Source organism: Andrena cerasifolii, chromosome 8 (assembly GCF_050908995.1).
Source record: "Andrena cerasifolii isolate SP2316 chromosome 8, iyAndCera1_principal, whole genome shotgun sequence".
Classification (NCBI taxonomy): Eukaryota; Metazoa; Arthropoda; class Insecta; order Hymenoptera; family Andrenidae; genus Andrena; species Andrena cerasifolii.
The window spans coordinates 7,770,496-7,792,669 of record NC_135125.1 but is presented as its reverse complement, the minus strand read 5'-3'; the positions used below and the strand labels follow the sequence as shown (position 1 = coordinate 7,792,669).

At 41.3% G+C, this 22,174-nt stretch overlaps 1 protein-coding gene across 4 annotated transcripts in view; it reads left to right on the top strand.

The window, feature by feature from the left end:
• The first annotated feature begins 3,920 nt into the window (after positions 1-3,920).
• C3g (C3G guanyl-nucleotide exchange factor) overlaps positions 3,921-22,174 on the top strand; it is a 78,375-nt gene continuing 60,121 nt past the window's right edge. For 2 of the 4 annotated variants that reach the window (XM_076818725.1, XM_076818721.1), the window contains exon 1: positions 3,921-4,575. In XM_076818725.1, the coding sequence (XP_076674840.1) occupies positions 4,392-4,575 (184 nt within the window). In that variant the 5' untranslated portion in view covers positions 3,921-4,391. The remainder of the gene's footprint in view (positions 4,576-22,174) is intronic. The other 2 variants (XM_076818722.1, XM_076818724.1) reach the window with 2 other exon arrangements.

Here is a 22,174-nt window from a genome sequence, read left to right as displayed (position 1 = left end):
GATTACAAGCCCGCCAAAGTGCGCTAAATAAATTGGGACGGCATGTCACAGAGATTACGTCACGAGTTGGAGTTCGTTAACGCGATAGTTTGTTCCTGTTACCTGGATAATCACTATGTAAGGATTCATTGCTATTGAAAATCTAATTACTCCTAGTTTTCAGTTCTTCGAGTTACTTCGATGGTTGAAGGAAAAATGTCGATAAGAGAAAGAATTTATATTCTTCGATCGAAATTCAATAACACATATGTTCTTTAACATTCGGTACGCTTGTATGAAATAATTTCGATATTCTTTTACAAGTCCTTCTCTAAGATCCACACAAATTAATTACATCAGTGTGATCAAAATCAGAGGTTCTGGAAGAATTTTATACAGTGATTCGCATTAATATTCGGACACTTTTTAAAATCGCATAACTTTTTTAGAATTGGTCCAAACGACTTGAGTTTTCTTGAGAAGCTAGAAGGATTAGTTTGCTAACTGACGCGTTTCGTCGTTTTGAAAAAAAAAATGTATTTGGTTGGAATAGCGAGAAGAACAGTAAAGGTCGATTTTTAAACGTTTTTTTTTGTTTTACACGTGCCTAAAATTTCATCAAAATCGGTCAACGTTGCTCCGAGCTACAAACGTTTAAAGATCGCAGAATAAGGTCGAGAATCGCGAAAATTCCCGAAATAAAAAAGAAACTCAAGTCGTTTAGACCAATTCTAAAAAAGTTATGCGACTTTAAAAAGTGTCCGAATATCAATGCGAGTCACTGTAAATATGAAAGTAAAAATCCAAATTCATCCACCAACTCAAAGTTTGAATCTAATTTTCCGTTTTACTTAAATCCAAGTTATTCCATCTCTCGCTCCAAACATGACAGACGAAGCCCGGAGCATTGAGATAAAAATTAACACAAAACTCAGACTCCCTGGAAGTAACTCAAAGTGTATCCTACCGTTTCAAAATTGATTCTACTGAATTATTATTCGCGCACCGTGCAATTCGGACGAGCGAATATATTAGTGTATTTTTAACGCGTTTCTCGATGCCTGTGTCGCCTCGCTTTTATTTTTCTATCGCCGAGCCCACGGGGCCACGTTCCATTTCTTCGTCAAAGGCTTGAAGTCGCGGCCCAAGTGTGTATAAATATTTCCAGAAAACTCGATAATTTCGCGAGGGCGGGCAAACAAGCCAGAAAAACGGCGCTTGTGCCCAGCCCAGCGTGGAATGAGTTGCACGATCGACCTCTCCTGGTCCCGTATCGAATTATACACATCGCCCGGAAAATAGTAGAAGCGACGTAGTACAGAGCCGCGGCAGGCGGCCCTAGGAGAGGTGGTGGTCGACTTTTCGCTCCAGTAATCGTGGATCGTTTGTCGTACAAACCGATGGAACCTTCGAGGAGCCCCAGGACTCCTTCAACCTGACTCAGTTCTTGGTCGATGCAGCTTTATCATCGAATAGCCGATTTAAATTGGATCGCGCGGGAGCTTTCTCCCTTTTGTCCTTTTATCGGATTCCTTTTAAGCGTGCGTTTAGATCCCTTTGTCCTTCCAACCGTTGCAGCCTGACTCGAGATTGATCAGATTTTTTTAGATCTTTCAAACGGTCTTGAGAGACTTCAGTGTTTTCTTGGCTCGTTTTGTTTTTTGGTGGTTTGCTGAAGATTGAGGGGAAAAAAAGAGATTTGACCTGAGTTTAGAATATTTTTTCTTTTTCGTTGGAACGTTAAGAATTCTGGGATAAATGTTTGTAAGGATGGACCTCTTCGTGAAAAATTCTGTAAAATTGTTTGGTAGTCGGTTGATAAATCCTGAAGATTAATTTCACCTTAATTACGTCGCGTTGCTTTGGTCGCAATTAATTAGCACGTTAGAAAGCACTAAACCTTGAAAGTAGCGGTAAAATTCAAAATTTCGATGTGCAATCGATTCTTCTTCATATCCGAAAAATTAAAGAAGTCTCAGAATGTCTTAAAAATTTTAACTCATTAACACTGACAAGTAGGCAGTATAGAACGTCCATCGCAATTTTGAAGTCATACCAAACGCGGAGTTTTTGGAATTTCACTGTAATTCCTCCCAAACGAGTATAGCGCAATGATTAAACTGATTGAAAATTCGCGACTGTGAATCGGAAGCCGACCCCTCCCTGAAGATATCACTAATAAAGTTCACGAAATTGCACGAAGCACGCGGAAGCCAGAGAAATCATAACGCTAAGTCGTCGCGTTAAAATAGATATCCTGGAAGCAAAGCCTGCCGTAGTATCTACTCTAGTATGGTACTCGAGGCCGTTAAATGTATCATCGCACGTATATTTAGGCGTACTGTCATCGGTTTCGCCTCGTCAAAATATCTGCGATTCTCAGATTCGCGATTTTCATAGTCGATCACATCCTATCCATCGCTGAAACTACTCGTCGGTACGTTTGCCAAGAATACACCTCTGAAAACATTTCCATCTATATTTCCTCCTTTGTATCGCTCACGCCACAATTTATCGGCCGAAATTTTCATTATTAAACCCAGAAGAAGAGAGCTGAAAAATAGACGCGCAGTTGTAAGAGTCTTACCGCTTTGCAGACAAATTTTGTAATTAACCATCGTTGAAAGGATCCCAGAGTAATCGTTCATTATATCACCCGACGCATGCTATCGTAATTGTATAGTTAATTATGCGCGAACCGGTTCAGCGTGGCGTTAAAGTTCAGCAAATAGTATACTGTCAACCAGCGTTATCTCTTTGCAGGCCGTGAACCGGTAATCACTCGCTAAATATACTGTCTGCGAGATTACGCGCGAGTTACGTGCGCGTTCTACAGCGAGTTCCAGAAACACTTCGCCCGTTTCTCGATAGTCGCGTACCTTGGGTAGCTTCGGTATCATCCGATACTGCTTCGCGCGCCCGTAGAAAAAGCATGGAATGTATCGACATCTTACCTTCTCCCTGCTCGGGCGAGGTTGATCAAGCGCGAACGCAATTATTCGTCATCAAGCGGCTGTGGAAGGGAAATGGAAAGTTTCTTGGCGATCGTGCACTGCTCGAAATAATGATGAACAGTTGTAAGCAAACCCTTCGATGGCCACTAGAAAATGGACTGAATGTTTACGCGTGTTAAATAGAAAGTGAACTTCTGGGGTTTCTAAATCAAACATTTTACTTTGATACTTCCCTGAAGAAGAAGCTTTTTTATTCTGATATATAGCAAGATACGGGACAGTTGAGGATCCTGCAGCAAGAAGGGTGTAGCTCCATCTTTACCATCTTCGAGTAAATTAGAAAAAATTGCTTATAAAATTATTGCTTTAACATTGAAAAAAGAATTCTAATTGAGAAATATATGTTTTCGGATAATAAGTAATAGTTAATGAGTTGATAAGTTTTTCCCTTTTTGGGGGGAAGGATTCAATATTAAAAGTATTTACATTAATATTAATATTTCTATTCTAATATTAATATTTCTATTATAATATTAATATTTCTATTTTAATATTAATATTTCTATTCTAATATTAATATTTCTATTTTAATATTAATATTTCTATTATAATATTAATATTTCTATTCTAATATTAATATTTCTATTATAATATTAATATTTCTATTCTAATATTAATATTTCTATTTTAATATTAATATTTCTATTGTAATATTAATATTTCTATTCTAATATTAATATTTCTATTTTAATATTAATATTTCTATTGTAATATTAATATTTCTATTGTAATATTAATATTTCTATTCTAATATTAATATTTCTATTATAATATTAATATTTCTATTTTAATATTAATATTTCTATTATAATATTAATATTTCTATTCTAATAATAATATTTCTATTGTAATATTAATATTTCTATTTTAATATTAATATTTATATTTTAGTTATTTGCAATAAATCGCTCATTTGTTATCAGATTTGCACCAAACGTGCACCAAACGATGTAGAATATTGTTTACCTATGTTACACGCCATAACTCAAAAACTGTCAAAAGTGGAGTTGTATCCCTCCTGCTGCAAGATCCTGAATTGCTTTTCGGGGCTACTATGTCAAGAAACTATGAGTTAAGCACCCATAAGTTCTAAAGAATTCAATTATTTCGAGCAGTGCAAACTCGTGTACCTTCAACCACCTACATACACCTACCGAAACCAAAAACGATCGTAATTCGTTGCCAACGGTGTGAATGAAAGGTTCGTGAGAATAGCCTACAGGGGAATTGCTTTGGATAAAGTGCCTTGTTAAATTGTGTGACCTGTTTGGCGGCGAGGGTGCAACATGGGTGTGGAACTGGAGGAAACGTGGATAACGGTGGGCACGTGTAAGATACATCCGCGTAGTGGCCTGTGCATCGAGAATCGACCGTGGCTATTCGAGATACCGTGGTAAAATGCCGCAGTACGACGAGAGTTTCCTGGACTCGCCGATTTTTCGGCGACGCACGCGTAGCTACGCGGTGCAGAAGGAGTTCGTGCCGAAGTCGAGGAGCTTCATCACGGCCACACCTTTGCTGCTGGCCGTGACCAATCACGCCAGGACTCTTTCTGGTTCCGTATCGACCTGCAGCCTGAAAGGTAATTGGAAGAAAAATTCAGGTTAAGGGCATGTGTCTGTGTTATGCTTCGTTAAACGGGCTAATAGGCCTCCCTTCGCCGAGGGGTAGCAACCTCCGATTCATCGACTTCTTTATCGATGAGGAGAAATTCGGTCGTTGATTTCTGGGACTTGGCTAATTGCGCTGGCCCGCAGCCATTCAAATCGTATCAAAGCAGCTCCCATGTACCGCGCAAATCTGATTTCAATGCCCTACATAGACGGGGCAAAGTTGCCCTTAAGGGTGAACACCACTGTGCCGACCGGGAAAGTAAGCCATTTTTAAGAATTTTTTTCAGGTATAATTTACAGTTTTCATAGAAATTTTGTATTACCTACCCTTAGCACGCTGTTTTAAGAAACTATACAAAAATAAATAAACAGGAAAACGTGCATAAATTTTAATATATTAATTAATCTTCTAGACCCTCCCACGCGAGCTGGTCGAAGGTGTAACTATGGAACAGCAGATCCGAAATCAAATTCCATTTTTTTCGTAATAAACTATATGAGCGTAGTTTCCGTTGTATGTACCGATTTCGTAAACAAATTATTTTTGTAAAAATGGTGCGCTTTAGAAAAAAGTTTCGAAAATCCGCAAATAAGACGAACAGTTTCTCGAGCGTATTTCAAAAAATTTGTTTTCAATCAAAGAATCCGTACGTACAACTGAACCTATACTCATATAGTTTATAACAAAAAAATGAAATTTCATTTCGGACCTACTGTTCCATAGTTACACCTTCGACCAGCTCGCGTTGGGGGTCTAGAAGATTAATTAGTAAAGTAAAATTTATGGATGTTTTTCTATTATTTTTTTTTGTATAGTCTCTTAAGACAGCGTACTTAAAGTGTAAGTAATTGGGTCCTTTACCTATCAGTAAAATTACCGATAAACTTTCCCACATGACGCACATATCTTTCTGAAAATTGATAAAGAATCTCTCCTTTGAAATGCCTTTAGTACGCGTGCACTTGACGAACTTGTAAGAATCGGCTCCATCTTGAGAACCAATTTTCTTAAGAGCAAAGCCTCGTTCTAGAAATAATTATTCCACCCCTTGGACTTATTTTTGCACAACGCTCCAGCCGCTCCTGCACCCTACCAGTTCTTAATCAACGCCACACTTATCGGTCTCCGAAATCGATTTCCTCGAAAATTAAACTTCGTTCCGAATTCCCTCCCGATCTTTCCATATAGCTACCCATTGCGAAGAAACAGGGACCAGAAGTTACCCGATCTCTTGCCCCTCCCACACAGTTTCGCCAACGACGCTCGACACTCTTTCGCGAGCTCAGCTCCCTTCGCGCATCGAGTGTCCCGAACAGTTTATCAGCGTTCCCAAAATATCTGCGGCAGTAATTAAACTTAGGATAACCGTGTTATCGGGGCGAGTCTGAGTCTGGTAAATAAGCCACCGCGAGCACTGCGCATGAAAGCGACTCGCCCGTTAATTACCCATTCGCGCTGTCAATCATATTAAGCGGCGTGTTCACGTCGGGTGGCTGGCCACGTCGTGCTATTAACACCTCCCTTGTGTTGCCATGCTACACTATCATCCCCTCCGCGCGCAAGCCCACGGTGATTTCCCCCAGGGCGAAAGGGGCACGCTGCAGACTGCTGTGCTCCCCGTATCCAGCCTGTCTTCTGCGACTAAAGCGTGCTGGAGGACGTGATCTTAATCTCGAAACGAATGGTCGGGAGACGCTGGCGCAAATAGCGAGGCTGCGCGTTTCGAGACAACGCTGGGCGATTAATCTCTCACTTGGAGGAATAGAAGTGTCCCTAAACGTTGGCGAAGAAAAGGGAGGATTTTTTTAGTCGTGGCTACGTCAACGGAGTGATTGTAAAAACTGCACGGTTCTTTTGGGAGATAGTAATTCGAGGGACGTAGTGGCGGGTGGCTGCTCTTTGCCTCTGGAGTAGGGCAGTGGAATACTCTGCAAGTCGATTCCACGAGTAATTTTGGTGGGAAAATAGTAGCACACTTCCATATTCATCCATTTCGTGGTATTGTGAAACGAGTTTCTGGTGGTTGAAGTAATATTCGTTGAAATGGATTCTCTTAAAAAATAATTAGAGATTTAAATCTCATCGAAACGCGATAGACACAGCTGCGATAATATTTCACATGTCCTTTGTCCACTTGTACTTTATCAAAATGATACCAAAAATGAACGTCGCTTGGAGATCCACACTGACGCGGAATATAGGGCCCAGAGCTCAGTCGACAGGAACTTCTTGATCGCGGTAGAGGACTTTTCCACCTTCATCGGTCACTGTCACCCGCAGGTCCGAGGGACTGCATCGCGCACAGCAGGTTCGATCTCTCGTGGCCTGGCAATATCCGCGGCGGGTGGAGCCGCCAGGTTATTGCGGAACCTGGCTCTTTCGATACGAGAAATTTCCTGGCGAATTCCGCGGAGCTGTTCACAAATACACGGATCCAGTCATTATCATGGGACCGCGAACGTTTACTCGCCACGGACGCGTAATCGCTCGTCGCCCCTGCGCGTGTCAACATTAATAAACATGAGCTACGGCGCGTGTAATTAGTGTAACGACAAAGTTTACCCAGCGCCCTGGCGAAAATTAAACCGAAATTCGTTTTCGAAAGCCGCGGTACACATCACGCCGATTATTCATTGGCAACGTAGCCGCGAGCTTTCGAATAGTTTCGCCTTGTTACTTGATTCATCGGGACAGGTGCGGTGTGGGGGTTGGAGGATGGTATCTTGCTAAATTGTTATTAATTCACTTGTTCTGCTTCGAGTGTTGGTAGGCCCTTCTGATTCTTAGCCAATGTGCGATATTCTTGTGGTGTAAGTTTCGAAGTAGATTTCTTGGTATTCTTAAGATCCATCAGGGGTTTGAGAGTCTACAGAGGGTGGCCAAATTACTATACTCAAAACGTTTTCGTCAATCTTTGGGATCATTTTAAAATGGATTTAATACGATTAAAAAAATATATCTTAAATTGGCAACTAAAGGTTCTGAAAGGAAACTTTCTTAGCTTTCCAAAACACTCGCGGAAATTTGTCTACGATTATGAGTTCGCAAGTTATAGGTGTTCAAAGTGGAAAATACCTTTTCTGCTTTGATCGCGAATAACACGGTTAATAAAAATCATACAACAAAACCCCAAGAAACGAAATTAAAGAGAAATGTTTGCTCTATAAGAGCTCTTCGTTGGATTTGCTGGAAAAAAATTTTCTGGCCCGTGCATACGTTGAAATTAGGCAAAAATCTCTGAATATTCGTTTCCTGCGCTTCATCCTCATAAAACGGTATCATAATGGATGAAAAAGAATTTAAGTCCTTGATTCATAAACTTCAAACGTTAAAATGCGTTTTTTAAATATTTGTTTTGCGGCCATTTTTCGCAGAGGTACAGCCGTGCCATCGTTTAAACTTACAGAATCTGAAACCTTTTTGTTTGAGTATAATAATTTGGCCACCCACTTTATGAGGAGTATTGACCGCTTGAGAATTCCTGACGTATAAGTGATTAATAATGTTTGGTCACTTGAAGCATCTTGACGCTTCTTTCTGTGTACATACAGCGATGTAATAACAGCTTAGTATAATCTGGCGGAGAAACGTAAAGACCGTCCTTTTGACAGCGAATGCACTTTCCATGCTTTCATGTTGAATTAGTCCATTTGCATTCATGGTTACTAAGAATAAGGAGTGCTGGTTTATCAAGCCGCTCTTCCAACATCCAGGATTATCCACTCTCCTGAAACGAATGTACTTCCAGGAGGAAAAAAGCCCCCCCGACTATGTAATCTGCATCCGTGTAGCTCGTTGCAGGCCAGTGCTTCCATGAATAAGAATTTTCTACGAAATCATAATCGTCAGTGTTCCGAAAGGAACTGAATTTCAGTTTCTTTTCACGCAGCTCTGGCGAGCGCCAGTTTCAAAGACTAATTAAAATAAAGCATTTGCAGGAAATGTCGATTAACATTCATTTCGATTCTACTTAAAACGAAACTTGAAGTTTAATATTTTATTACGATTCTCAGTGTGAAAAGAGACAGGCAAATACTATTGAAAGAGCTCGTTAGTCAAGTTCAAGGGACATTCCTGACCCACTTGCCTTTTTTAATTCGCAGACCAATGAATCTGCTACCCCCCCCCCTGGACAGCCATTTGTTGTTCGCGCGAGTATAAATCACGCGTTTTTGTCGTACACGAGCATTTAGCGCGTCAAGTAGAATCGTAGGAGGGTGGTTGTTTTACGAGGGTGGCCCTTACACGCCAGAGGGTGTAAACCACCACTTAATCAAGACGTTACACGAGAGTTCTCTTGGCGAGAGTTCTCAGCCTCTCTTGTTCCGGGGGGTTAGTCACCCCTTTTAGTACCATCGATCCTCGATAGATAAAAGCTTCGGAACTATTTGGAAACAAGCTGGCACTTGGGCCAGCAGCGATATAAATCTTCGTCGGCGGATCGAATCGCCCATGGATTCTTTATTGCTTCCTTTCTATTTACACCCCTGATATGTTGTCTAATTTTTACTGGAAATATTACATTCTTGCAATTGGCGAGCTCCTTGCACTCGTAGGCAGCCATTATATAAATTTCAAATACGTCACGGGTCCTCCAGAGGGTAGGCACAATAGAAGGACACGCTTGAAACGAGCAATCAGATCTCGCTTGAGGACGAAGAAGTCGGTCGTTTAATGCGCATTGTACCTACTCCCTAAAAGCGAATTTCAAGACACCCCTCACACGCCCACGCCTAGGTGAGCGTACTTATCCCCGAAACTTTCTCTTCTCTCTCCCTCCCCTTCCCCGCGCGGGATCGTGAGACAAGGATCGCGACGCGACTCTTTACAACGGGCGGAAAGGGTTCCGCGCGGCTGGCAAAGATGACAAGAAATCCGCTTTCCGCGTGAAAGGGGCTTAACGTCGCCGCACCGATAAATTTCACGCGGAGAAGAGGAGAATATTTCCCTGGTAAAGTGCATTCACGCGCGTCCCTTTGGGGCTTGCTCGGTTTAGGGACGTCGGAGGGCTGGGGGTGGCTTCGACAGGTCGCGCCGGGGCTTGGGAAGGGTGGAACATTGCCGCGGGTATTGCTGCCTTCGCTCTATACACGGTGGAGGCTGTTCTTGAAATGAAATGCTTTATTGTCGCACGGATGTTCGTTGGCCTACGGATCGTGGACAGGGGACAGCAACGTGTTTGTGTAATTGAGGATTTGGAGTTTATTCTTAAAAGAGAATGTTATTTTGGAAGTTGGTAGGGATTGTCGTTTTTTTTATATATATAAATTTGCAAATTTCGAAAGCCGGTTGTTAAATTTAAAAAAAAAAGAACGGTTTTATATACTAGAATTAATACGTAAAAATGAATTAAATACTTAATTAGAAATGTTAACTTGAAATGGCCTCGGACACAAGCATATTGTAGTAGGTAATAGTTTACTGAAAAACTAATCTTCATGAGTTCGTATTTTCGGAAGAAACGTTAAATGAAATAAAGATTTATAATTTATATTTTGTACGGATTTTAGTTTTTTTTTTAATTGTGTTATATTTTTGTAGACCCATAAACAATAAATGAACTAAAATTTTTAGTTATTTTAACTTGTTTATTTATTCGTTTTTTTTTATAGATAGAGTATATTTTATTTTGTTACATTTTTATAATTCCATAAATATTAAAAAAACTGAATTTTTTAAAATAAGTACAGATATTTATTTTCTACTTTAATTATACTTTTTTGTGGAAATTCCAAAACCGGATTAGCCGGTTTTTGGGACTGCTGGAATTCGAAAAACTTTGAATTCTAAATTGAGAAAGTTCGATCTGAAATGGATTCTTGCGATAGATTTAGATCGGGGAAATATTCTTCAACGCGCTGAACAAAGGTTTATCGACGAACTGAAATAGAACTTCCGAATACGCCACTCGCAAGGGCCACACCCCCGTCTCCGCCAGCGTCGTACAAGTTCATCAGCGCCGTATAAAAATTCAAGCCCACCGCCAACCACCCGAGTATAATTACATCGTTAAGAAATTAGCGAATGGAAAAAGTCCCGCCCCGGCCCCAATGGTATTCACGTTCGGTCCAGGCAATTTTCGCGTGACATTAAAAGACCCAGCAATTTCGAACGGGGGCAGTAATCGTCCCACCCTGTGCATGTCGTCTGGCGCGCCCTTGGGACGCGTCCTAGGGCCGAAGAAATGCGGAATTCCTCGTCAAGGTAGAGGAAAGCGGGAGGACTGAAAATAAATGGAAAAAAGGAGTCCTCCGTGTCCTTTCCGCCATTCCCTACCTTTTCCTTCGTTTTCCACTCTCTCTCGCCAGCTTTCCCTTCACCCCCCGCCTCCCCCCCGGCTCCTATGCGCGCCGGCTTCCTCGGCCGTCGATTCTCGTTCATGCAGCAACATCCAGCCGAGTGAATTTTGCTCGGCGGGATGCAGAACGAGATGTAGACGCCGATAGAGTGAACAGGATCTTTGGAAGAGAGACGGCGAAAGCTCGACAGGGACAAAACGCCCGTGGAGCGTCGCTCGATCGCGTGCTACCTTCGTTACGCGGCAGTCGTTCTCGAGCGGAACCGGGGTGGGCTCCGGTTTCGAGTCATTATTCGCGAAAAAACTAATTAAAAAGTTTCTCATCCCGCGGTCGACGGGAGCAACAGGAAAAGAAAAGAAGATTACGCGAGCACGCTGGCAAAAGCGAGCGGCGCGCGCGCGCGCGCGGCGCTCGTTAAAAAACAGGAGCGTACGCGGGGGATGGCGTGGACGCGACTGGGGTGCATCAAAGAGGCGCGAAAGGAAAATATCGGGGAAAGCGCGCGTGTCGCGGCACGCGCGGGGGCCAAGATCGTGCCCCGGCATCTCATTAATCCGCGGATCCTCTCGTCGTCGGCCGCTAATGAGATTAATTACGGGGGGCCGTTGTCTGCGCCCTTCCGCGCGCCACAAACAAGCAACCTCGCCGAGGATCGAAGGAAACAATGTCCGCGAGGCGCGGTAATTCGGAGGAGGACACCTGCGATTAATTGCTCGCCGGAGCGCTCGTTCGTTTGATCCGCGGATTCGGGGGATAGGGGCGCTACTGTTTGTTGCATTCTGTGTTTGGGATGATGAGGGTATAGGAATACGGGGCGCGCCGTAGTTTAAATGACTTGTGAATATTTTTGTGGATATATTTGTGTTTAAATCGTCGTGGTGGTTTAGTTAAGTGGAAGAAATTTCAGGGTAGTATTCTTGTGGAGGTGGGGTTTGTTGTAGGAGGGAAAAGGGAACTTAGAAATGCCCCAGTGGGGTTAATGGGTGTTGAGAAGTATTATTATTATTATTATTATTATTATTATTATTATTATTATTATTATTATTATTATTATTATTATTACGACTAGATTACTCCTTAAATGGAAAATATAATACATATAGAGATAGTAAAATTAGAGTAAAGGCGAGGCAGCAGTAGGAACTGTTAATAAGATTAACCTTACTACATTATCAGACTACATCATGGTTTAATTAAGTGGCTATCAACTTAAGTCCTCTTTTAAAAATGAATAGAGATGATATGTTTCTCACACTTCACCCAATTCAAAGAAAATATGTAATTACTTCCCATTAATTCTGAATACATAATTTGATCCAGAGTTGGGAAAAATGTAATCTAATTATAAATCATAAATTACGATTAAAATGTAAATGTGTAATTGATTACACTTTATTTCCTGCAATCGTCAACTACCTAAATTAACGATTACAGAATATAACGCGCAATCAATTACACATTTACATTTCAATCGTAATTTGTAATTAGATTACATTTTGCCCAGCTCTGATTTCATCCAATTAATATACAAAGTAAAAAGGAAAGGTCAGGGATATTTATTGTTGGTCATGATGCTGGAATTCATCCGCAGCATGATAGCCAAGGTGCAATTTGAATCAGGCTCGTGCTGTGGGCGACCTCGAGTCTCGTTCCACTGATATAAGGGTCGTATACAGCGGAAAATGAGGGGGGGCAGAGCGTGGTTGCGCCCTTGTGGCGCGAGGCGATACGTGTCCCCTTAAGGGAAGTTTCAGTTTACTAGACTTTTTTATGACGTCGAGAGCGGTGAAGTCATTTCACTTCAGTTTTTATACGCGCCTCCGCGTGGGCGTTATCGTGCGCTCGGCAGGATCGTCGATGGCGAGCTTAAGTGTTATAGCCTTGCTTGCAAGCGTCGCCTCGTGTGACGAAGGGTGATATTAGGGATGGTTCTTTAGAGATGTTACGATCCTTGATAGGACACTGTCGGCACACGCTATTTGTTTTCTCGTTCTTCGAATAATAATTGATTGAGGTTTTGCAAGAGCAGAGAATATTCTGTATGCTAATCAAATAATATCAAATTAGAAAATTATGAATATTAACAATTGACGCGATATTATATTCCGAAGCACGATACAATTCTTTTTGAAATTTTTTACAATATTGCAGCACTTGAAAACAATACACATTCGGTAGCAGAGGGTTCAAAGAAGGAGTGGTATTTTTTATCGCGCAGTGATGCATGGTTTTAATTTTGCGCGACCAATATTTGCCCAGCAGTCCACGAAGCCATATTCAATCTAATCAATTGTTGCTAATTACGCTCCGTGCTGCGACGGAAATTCAGATTCTTAGTAGGACTTTAAAAACTGACAAGAAGAGTGGATTGAAATAATAGCAATTATCTTATATTCTTCATATTACCAGCTTTCCCTTGTTATATTCTAATTTCATCACTGAATTGAGATATGCCTTTCTCCGTTCGGTGAAAATTTCACCTCCAACACAGATCGCGTTAAAAACCACGGCAAGCCACAAAAGCAGTGGCAAGGTTCACTGAATTTTCCATTTACATTCGCCGCGGCAATTAAACCCTTTCGACTTTCCTAGCACGGTGCAGTTCCGCAGCGAGTCAAGGTTTAATCCTCCGACGCGTCTTCCAACTACCATTAGCCAAGGAAATGAAAGATAAACAGGCGAGAATAGAAGTCTGAGGGAATATGTGCAGCGAATTAAGGTGGCTAACGAGTGTGTAGGTGAAAGCAAAAGCACCCTTTACCTCAAAGAACCACCGTGAACGCTCGAGATTCCTTGCTGCATGGCCTAAGCGCGCAACTAAAACTGCATTAATTAACGAAATGGCCTCTCCCGTTCATACAACGTAGCTTTCCCTCTCGCGGGTCTCGCGAGCTCAAGAAAACAAACGGGGCCAAAGAGTCCCATCCACGTCACTGAAACCGAGAAACGGTAGCGTTTAAACGTAGGCGCCGGTAGAACGCCAACTTTTCCTTTCTTCCTGTTATTTAAAAGACACTGGGGCGCTCCCTTTGATGCGTACAATCGCGACGATTAGCGGGCAATCGATTCGATCCTCCTTTCTGCATCGAATACGCGGAATAGGGAAGAGGAATAGGGTAGGATTGAAGGGGTTGAATGGAGGGGCAGGTAGGTTGTAGAAGATTAGTCATGCAACACTTTTGGATTATACTTTCTCGTAGTCTTTACGGTTGAGGTAATGAATTTTATGAAACGGCGTGGAGATTTCGTTAAGATGGGGGGAATAAAAACCGACTTCAAAAAAATAAAAATGCACTAAAGAGTCAAAAATAAATATTTCCCTTATTTAATCTACGACTCCCATATTTCTTTAAGTCGGCGCCAGATTTACACGGTGCAAATGATGAGGCGCCGACTTAAAAAAATTTGAGAGTCGTAGATTAAATAAGGGATAAATTATTTCTGACTTTTCAGTGCATTTTTATTTTTTTGAAGTCGAGGTTTAACATTTTTTTTTAACTTTTGGGTTTTATATATATTGACATAACATGCTGAGGGGATATGCGCGTACGTGCATAAAATAATAATAATTAGGTGACAATAGTCTTTATTAGTAACCAGAACTAGCAAAATATTGGGCCAATGTTGATGCAGTGGAGGATGGGACCACCATCGCCCTCTTTCGAATAAAAAAAGATCATCAAAATCGGTCCGTATGCTGAGGAGTTATGCGGGGACAAACAGATATATATATATATAAAAAAAAATACATACGAGTCGAATCTATTAACTAAAAATTGGAATTCGTTGTCTCACTGACAAAGTAATAAATAGGGGTTTCTTCTAAGTGTACTTGTAGCCACTGATGAATAGAAATTTTTTTATATGAATAGTCCCTTTATAACTGAAAATTTTAGGACATTGGAAGACATTGAGGATTATGTACTTATAAATGAACAGGTTAATTTCGTAATTATTATAATGTAAAATAAAGTTTTGCGATCCCTATGTTGCAATTTTATTCTTGAATATGGAAGTTTAGCGAATTAGCCACTGTAATATAAAATAGATAATATATATTACTTCGAAGTCACATGGTATTACAGAGGGATAATAGGAACTATGACCTAACACATTCTGCACCTAATAAATCTTATATTATAAAGCAGAAAGTTATATCTGTGTTTGTCTGTCGCCTAAAAACTTTCGAACGGTAATCTGTGGGGTTCACGAAGTGTACCTCAGCTCATTATGCCTGGCTAATGCAGATATGTGTGACTATTTCCCCCCCTCCCCCCCCCCAAAAAAAAATTCTTTTATAAAATCAGAATCTAAATTTCGGGCGAAGCCGAGTAGTAAAGCTAGTCATAAATAACAGCTCCTATTAACTAATTTTCACATACAAACTCTCTTGTATACTACTATCTTTTCCAACCCCACTACCTCATCCAATCTCGAAGCAAAGATACACTGATACCTAAATCCCAAAGAGTAACTGCAGTGTGAACCGTGTCGGCTGATATTTTAACAACAATCGAGTCGCAAATTGGAAACATTAATCCTCGTATCTCGAGGGTAATATTTTTCAAGGGATGTCGCGTTCAGCCTCTGCGAGCAACCCCCATGCAGCCCACCCACCTGATACGCCGCCTCCTAAGCAGCACACGAGCACACCAGCGACCAGTAATGGCTTTTCGTTGAACGAACCACTCCGTGAAACCGGGTGGCTACATATCGACGCATAAATGGATCGACGAATGAGAGCGTGCTCCTGGAAACTCTGATTCATCCTCATGCTCGTCCCACGCTTCCGCCCTTTATCCGCGCCGCGATCGAACACGGCTAATATCGCGTTGGATCATCGGACCGCGCGCAATTCATCGCGTCTCGAGGGCGCTTTTTTTTCGCCCCCATTAAGGGAAACGTGTTTCCTGGTAACAATCGTGGGAACTTTCTCCGATGGGCTCTCCTGCTGCTTTCACGAATATCGCTCGACTCCTGGAAGACGTGTTTTTAACCCTTGGAGGGTCAATCTTACCTCATTATTTCATTTACCTATGTGCACCTCGGAATAGTACATTGCGTGACAGGCTGCGCACAGGCAGCAAACTTCACGCTCGTCGAAATCGCTTTCATCTCTCCCTTGTCACGCACGATACTTTTTTCAACACCTGCATGAAAGGTGTGTTTCTGATAGCCTGACGAGCGATTCGCAAAAGAATACACATGATCGATAACGATTAGTAGAACAAATGCATCTTCGTACCACAGGGTAACGCCAAACTCCAGTTTCCTTGGGAGCAAAGTAAAAAATTGCGAATACGAATGCGCGTAAAGTCTTCTTCCCTTGGGAGAAAAGTAGAAAACGCGAATACATACGTCCGAAATTGGTCATTTTGCTCCCGCTCAACAAGCGTAAAAAACACCCATTTTCATGCAGGCATTAAAAAAAAGGTTTTCACAATAGAATCTGATCTTATTGTGATTTAAAATCCTTATCTTCTTGGGTGTTTAATATTAATAATAAGTGTAGTATAGAGTAATATTAATATCTATTAATTAATATAGCGCAGAGGAATATTAATAATAATTAATATAGTATAGAGTAATATTAACAATAATTAATATAGTATCGAGAAATATTAATAATGGTTAATACACTATACAGAAATATTAATAATATTTAATATAATATATTAATAATATTTAATATAATATATTAATAATATTTAATATAATATATTAATAATATTTAATATAATATATTAATAATAATTAATATTACATGTAGTTTATGATTTAGGATGGGATGCACGACGCATCCTCCTGGCGAGCGTTAAGCAGTGTAATCCGCTTCTCGAGGGATGGGATTCGGGAATAGATTCATGGAATTATTTCTCGACTCGATGGAGAAAGTTACAGTAGTACCTACTCTTAAGATCTGATATTCAAATCGGACAGTTTGTGATATGAATGTATCTTCTACGAATATTGACTTCTAGTTCTGGGAGGGAGGCTAATAGAGTTACATCCCTTAAATCAAACTGCTGCCTCCTTTTTTATTCAAATTCAAAGGGAGCGATGTCACAGAACTTAGCCACTATAATTTCCGCGAAGTGTCTGAAACCAATGCAACCGTCTGCTCAGCGTTCGAATTCAAGGTAGATCGCTGATTTACACGTCTGCGCGGCGCTGTCTGTCTCCCTCCCGGGCTATCAGATCGAAAGTGCAGTTACTGCAATTGCTCGGTTACGTTCCGAAGCCCGTGCACGGCATTACTTTTCTTCCTTAAACCGGACCAGTTATCTCGACGAACGTCGCGGTTATTGTTTGCTGGAAACCGCATCGGTCGGAGGATGAATGCGCCCTCCGCTGCAATCCAATTTAGCTGATACAGCGCGCCAACCGTAATAGACACGAGGATGTTCGAACCACCGGTTCGTTTTAAATAAGAGCTTTATTAACGCATCGTTCTCCACTTCGCGGGCGAGAAAATCACATGGCTGACTACCTGGCAGATTCTGAGCGCTGGTAAAAAATTTCTTGGCGGTTTTTGAAGGCTAACTGGAAAAATATTAGCAGAGGTAGGAAAGCGCAAACTTCTCTTTCATTATTATTAATCGTCTTTATTACTCTTCGCTATATCCAGATTATATGCCTACAGAAAATTGTTAAGGTTTATTCGGAAAAAAATATTATTGTTTCTACCATTAAATAAATATTTACTTTATATTTGAAAAAAATATATATTTATATCATAATATAAAATAAATATTTCCCAAACATTCGGAAAGAAATATTTTGTTTCTACCATTAAATAAATATTTACTTTATATTTGAAAAAATATTTTTATCATAATATAAAATAAATATTTCCGGTATATTTGAAAAACAAATATTTGCTTCTTAATCTGGAATAAATATTGTATGTATATTTAAATATCAAAAAGAGATTGAACCTCTTTTTAATATTGGACGCACATACATCCAATATATTGTGCTACTAGGGTTATTATACCCGACTTCAAGAAGATATCGGGACTACAATAACGCAAGGTTCATGGGGTACAGGTGACGCATTGCTTTGGGGTCTAGGTGACGTAGCAAGCAAGAGTGATATGGTGTTCGCAAAAAGAGGGAGCGAAAAATATTTGCAAGCATAAGTAATTTCAGAGGCGAGTGCATTGCACAACAGGAAGCATCTGGGCAACGTATCGATTTCCCCGGGTATCCTGGAGGCCCTCGAACACGCGCTAATTAACGACGCCGGGTCGTTGCCCATTTAGATCCTGCGTTTAATATCGAGGCGGCGTAAGAACCCTGGATCATTCGTTTCCCTTGTTTCCGCATCCCGAGCAAGAGATATCGCGTGCCCTCCTCTTTGTAACTCGATTAACCCTTTGTGGCCCTGAGCCCGAGGTGTCTGAACGTTGCTTTTGTCGCCAGAACGTGCGGACATTTATTTTATTCGAGTGAATCGTAATTCCACACTGTGCGAAGATCGACTTTATCACGCTGCTAGATCATCTAGACATCGCGATTGGTTGGAAGTAATTAACGATCGCAATGGTTGTCTTCCTCCATGTTCCCTGTTCCATTTGAGAGTAATTATTATCATTATTAGCATCTATTAACGGGACAGTGCTTAGTATACACAAAAGAGTTAGAACAGTGCACAGACAGAAGAAATTAAATCATTATAATGGCTTATAAACACGCGGAGACTCGTCACTGGAATAATATTTTCGGATGAACTTCAGTAGCATTTAAAATAAGCGAAGATCCTTGAAAACTAGAGAAATGAATCTTTGCGCAATAGCAAAACCGCCCCAAATTTTTAGAGAAATTGATTCGGTAGTTTTGTAAATTATTTAACTTTCAATTTAACAAAGTAGGCAGTGGTGATTGCGGAATAAACACCCATAAAATTTGACAACACAGAAGTTCGAAGAGCAGAAATTAGACTTAATTCATTAAACAGGAGAATCAATCTGTAAAATCTAAGATGAAAGATTCTATAATTCACTTATCGTTTTTGAAGGCTCAAGGTGCTTTCCTGTCCTCCCAAAATATCTTTGACATTCCTCGATCTTCAGGGAGGAAATAAATTGAAGATCATCTCTGAAAATTCTTTCAACTATACGACTTTGGTGGGATTTTAATATCAATCGATGTATACTACAGCTTTTCCCTTTTAGAATTTCACCATAATTACGAGATTCGTTCTCCACTAGACCCCGACGATGTTATTGGTCACTCTCGAGAACGAGCTCGCGAAAATCGCGGTTGTAACTGCAGGATAGAGCAGTTCCATCGGCGTTACTGCGAATCGTTTCGAGGGAAGTGAAATCGATGGCTACCATTTCCTGCGGCCCGATGCTCTTCCATCGAAAATAACGTCGGATACTTTCCGACTGTCTCGATTAGGCCATTGCCATGCCTGCAAGTCCAGTTCCTTGCTAACATACTGCTAACATAATATCCTGTCCCCGTGCTGTGCATCAGTAACAGCCTGTTTTTCTGAAAATCACAGCAGAAAACTTTGGCCAAATTTCAGTAGCAATAACAGTTCTTACTTCAACACAAATACTTCCACCTTTTCCTGTAGAATCCTCTTCCTCGATGCTCCTTGGAAATTCAAAGCTCGATATTTAATCTCGTAGGAAGCAAAAATCATCCGCCGAGGGAGCAATTACTAAATTAAATTCTAACGTGACTGTAACAGAAACATGTAAGAATTATCGGCCACGTCGGGCCGCAGAGCCTAAGAAATGAACATCCAGCGATCGTTTCTCAGCAGTTTTAATCTCCCCGACGATCGTGGCCTTTGAAAGGTTGAGACCCGTCGCCCGGTCTGGCTGCTTTTCGACTCCGACACTTTGGAATGTTAAAGCACGCTTCTTCCCCTACCGCGGTCGATTCAGAAACGTTCCGGCACGGTTTTTGCAACAAAGGGGGGTTTGCATGCTTGCGCAAACAAGTCCCCGCTTTCACCGCAGCATTTACCCTCCGGGAAAGCCTTGGAAGCCGGTGCAAAGCCAGCGGGCAACATCTGCCGCGCGCGATTGGCTTGGCAGAAGTAGAAGAGGTAGTTTCATTTCGCAAATTGGAGACTGAACACGCTGGAACAGACATCAAAAGACGCCTCCGCGCTCGTCGCGCCCCGTCTTCGCTGACGACGTCGCCGTCGGGTGACCCTTCTGCAGTTTTCCAACCCCTTCTATAGTTTCCCCCCGTTCGCGACTGTCCCAGAAATACTGTTCGCGATAAGATAGTGAGCCGAGTGACCTTTGTCCTGCGAAAGCGATTGGATAAGGGAAATTCCTTGCAGCAGAGATCTCAGATTTCATTTAGCTACGAGGGAAATGGAACTCGGAATTGTTCAGCAAAAGTAATAAGAATAGTTTGGAATTAAAAGTACCTTCACCCTTCGCGTCCTTCTCGATATCAGGCTGCAACACTTTGATCGACGTCGACGTGCTTGCACATGCCTCGGCCACGGCATTGGAATATGGAAAGTTTTAGGAAGTTTTAAAATTTCCCTGGAAATTAGCTCCGAAGTCTGCTGGAGGGGGTGTTTACCTATCCTCCAGGACCAGCGGCCAGGAGCAAGCAGACCGCGTCAGGTTCCAGCCACGTTGCAGCGGGGTTATCGAACCTTTCGAGGCGGCGAACGAGTCGAATCCCTGCACGAAGGAAAAAGTATAAAAGGGATATCCTCTCAGGGATGCTTTTATCGGAAACGGATAATATCGTGCCTCTATATACGCGACAACGAGGGCTAGAAAAAAGTAGCATGGTTCCGGCCTTTTTCACCGTGTCTTCCCGCCGTGGCCCCCATGTTCATTACTGGCTGGCTTTACGACAACATTTTTCTTCGGCGGTGGGCGTCTCATGGGGGGCACGCCGTGCACCGTCTCGTCGCCGTATTTTCGCGTACGAATCCCCCGTACACCGTGCACCGAGGATATCTTTCTGCCGGCAAATTTATGTCCCCTTTGTCCGCCTGTTTCTCGGGCCCACTTCGGCTAACATTTTTATCTTTCATGGGTAACATTCGCCGCGGTTAGCGACCTAATTGCTCGTTGCAGCCACTCGAAACATAACATTTTGAGGATTTTAGAACGTTCACTTCTACGCGGGTTACTGGAGGCTGACCCTTAAGGGGTTATTCTACTTTGAGCGGCCGAAAAATGAAATATTTTTAAAGATTTTTTTTCTCGATAAATACAACGTGTAATGAAATAAATCTTTTTGGAATTTGTGAAGCTACTCTTGTATTATGCAAACGAATTTAAGAGGATTGTTTTTAATTTGTTTCGTGTGTTTTTTTTATAGCGTCAATGTGACAACTACAAAGAAAGTGGTATGTTCGTGGCGTAGGTGGTTTCCCGTCTCAGGCTTATCTGAAACCAAAAATTGGAAGAGATTCTTAATCTGCATGAGTGTCGCTGTCGCTCACAGCTCAATTAACAATTTTTGTCGAAAAATAACCGAGATTCTTCTCGGGGGAACATTCGAGAAAACACTCTTAACTTATCCTTCCAAACCGGCGCCATTTTGTTATTCCTCAACAAAAATTGTTGATTGAGCCACGGGCGATAGCCACACTTATGCAGATTAAGAATCTTTTCGAATTTCTTATTTCAGATAAGCCTGAGCCGGAAAATCACCTACGCCACGAACATACCTCTTTTTTTGTAGTTGTCACATTCACGCTATAAAAAGAAACATATGAAACAAATTAAAAACAAACTTTTTAATTTTTTTTGTAGAATATAAGAGTAGCTTAATAAATTCCAAAAAGATTTATTTCGTTATATGTTGTATTTATTGAGCTAAAAATTTATAAATATAGCTTGATTTTTCGGTCGAACAAAGTAGAATGACCCCTTATCTGTTGGAAGGTGAGACGCGAGACAGTGAGTGTAATTTGTTTCCCTAGATCAGTGATTCCAACCGGTGGGTCGCGAATGAGTTTTGAGGGGTCGCCACGCTTTTGTTTTTAAATATTATTCAGTTACACAGAATTATAACCTGAAATATCTATTTTGAATGTGTTTCCTTTACCTTATTAAATTGACCTTATTTTATATTTGGGGCGGGGGTGGTCGCCGCAAGTTATTTGAATATTCTAAAAGGGTATCGCGACTGAAAAAAGTTTGGGAAACACTGCTGTAGTGTATCAGGTGCATCGTCGAACTAAGAAATATTCTTACTTCTGACGACACAACCGCGTGGGAGCCAGTGTGTTAAATGAAACCTTGGCTTTTGAGTCATTGACTTAGG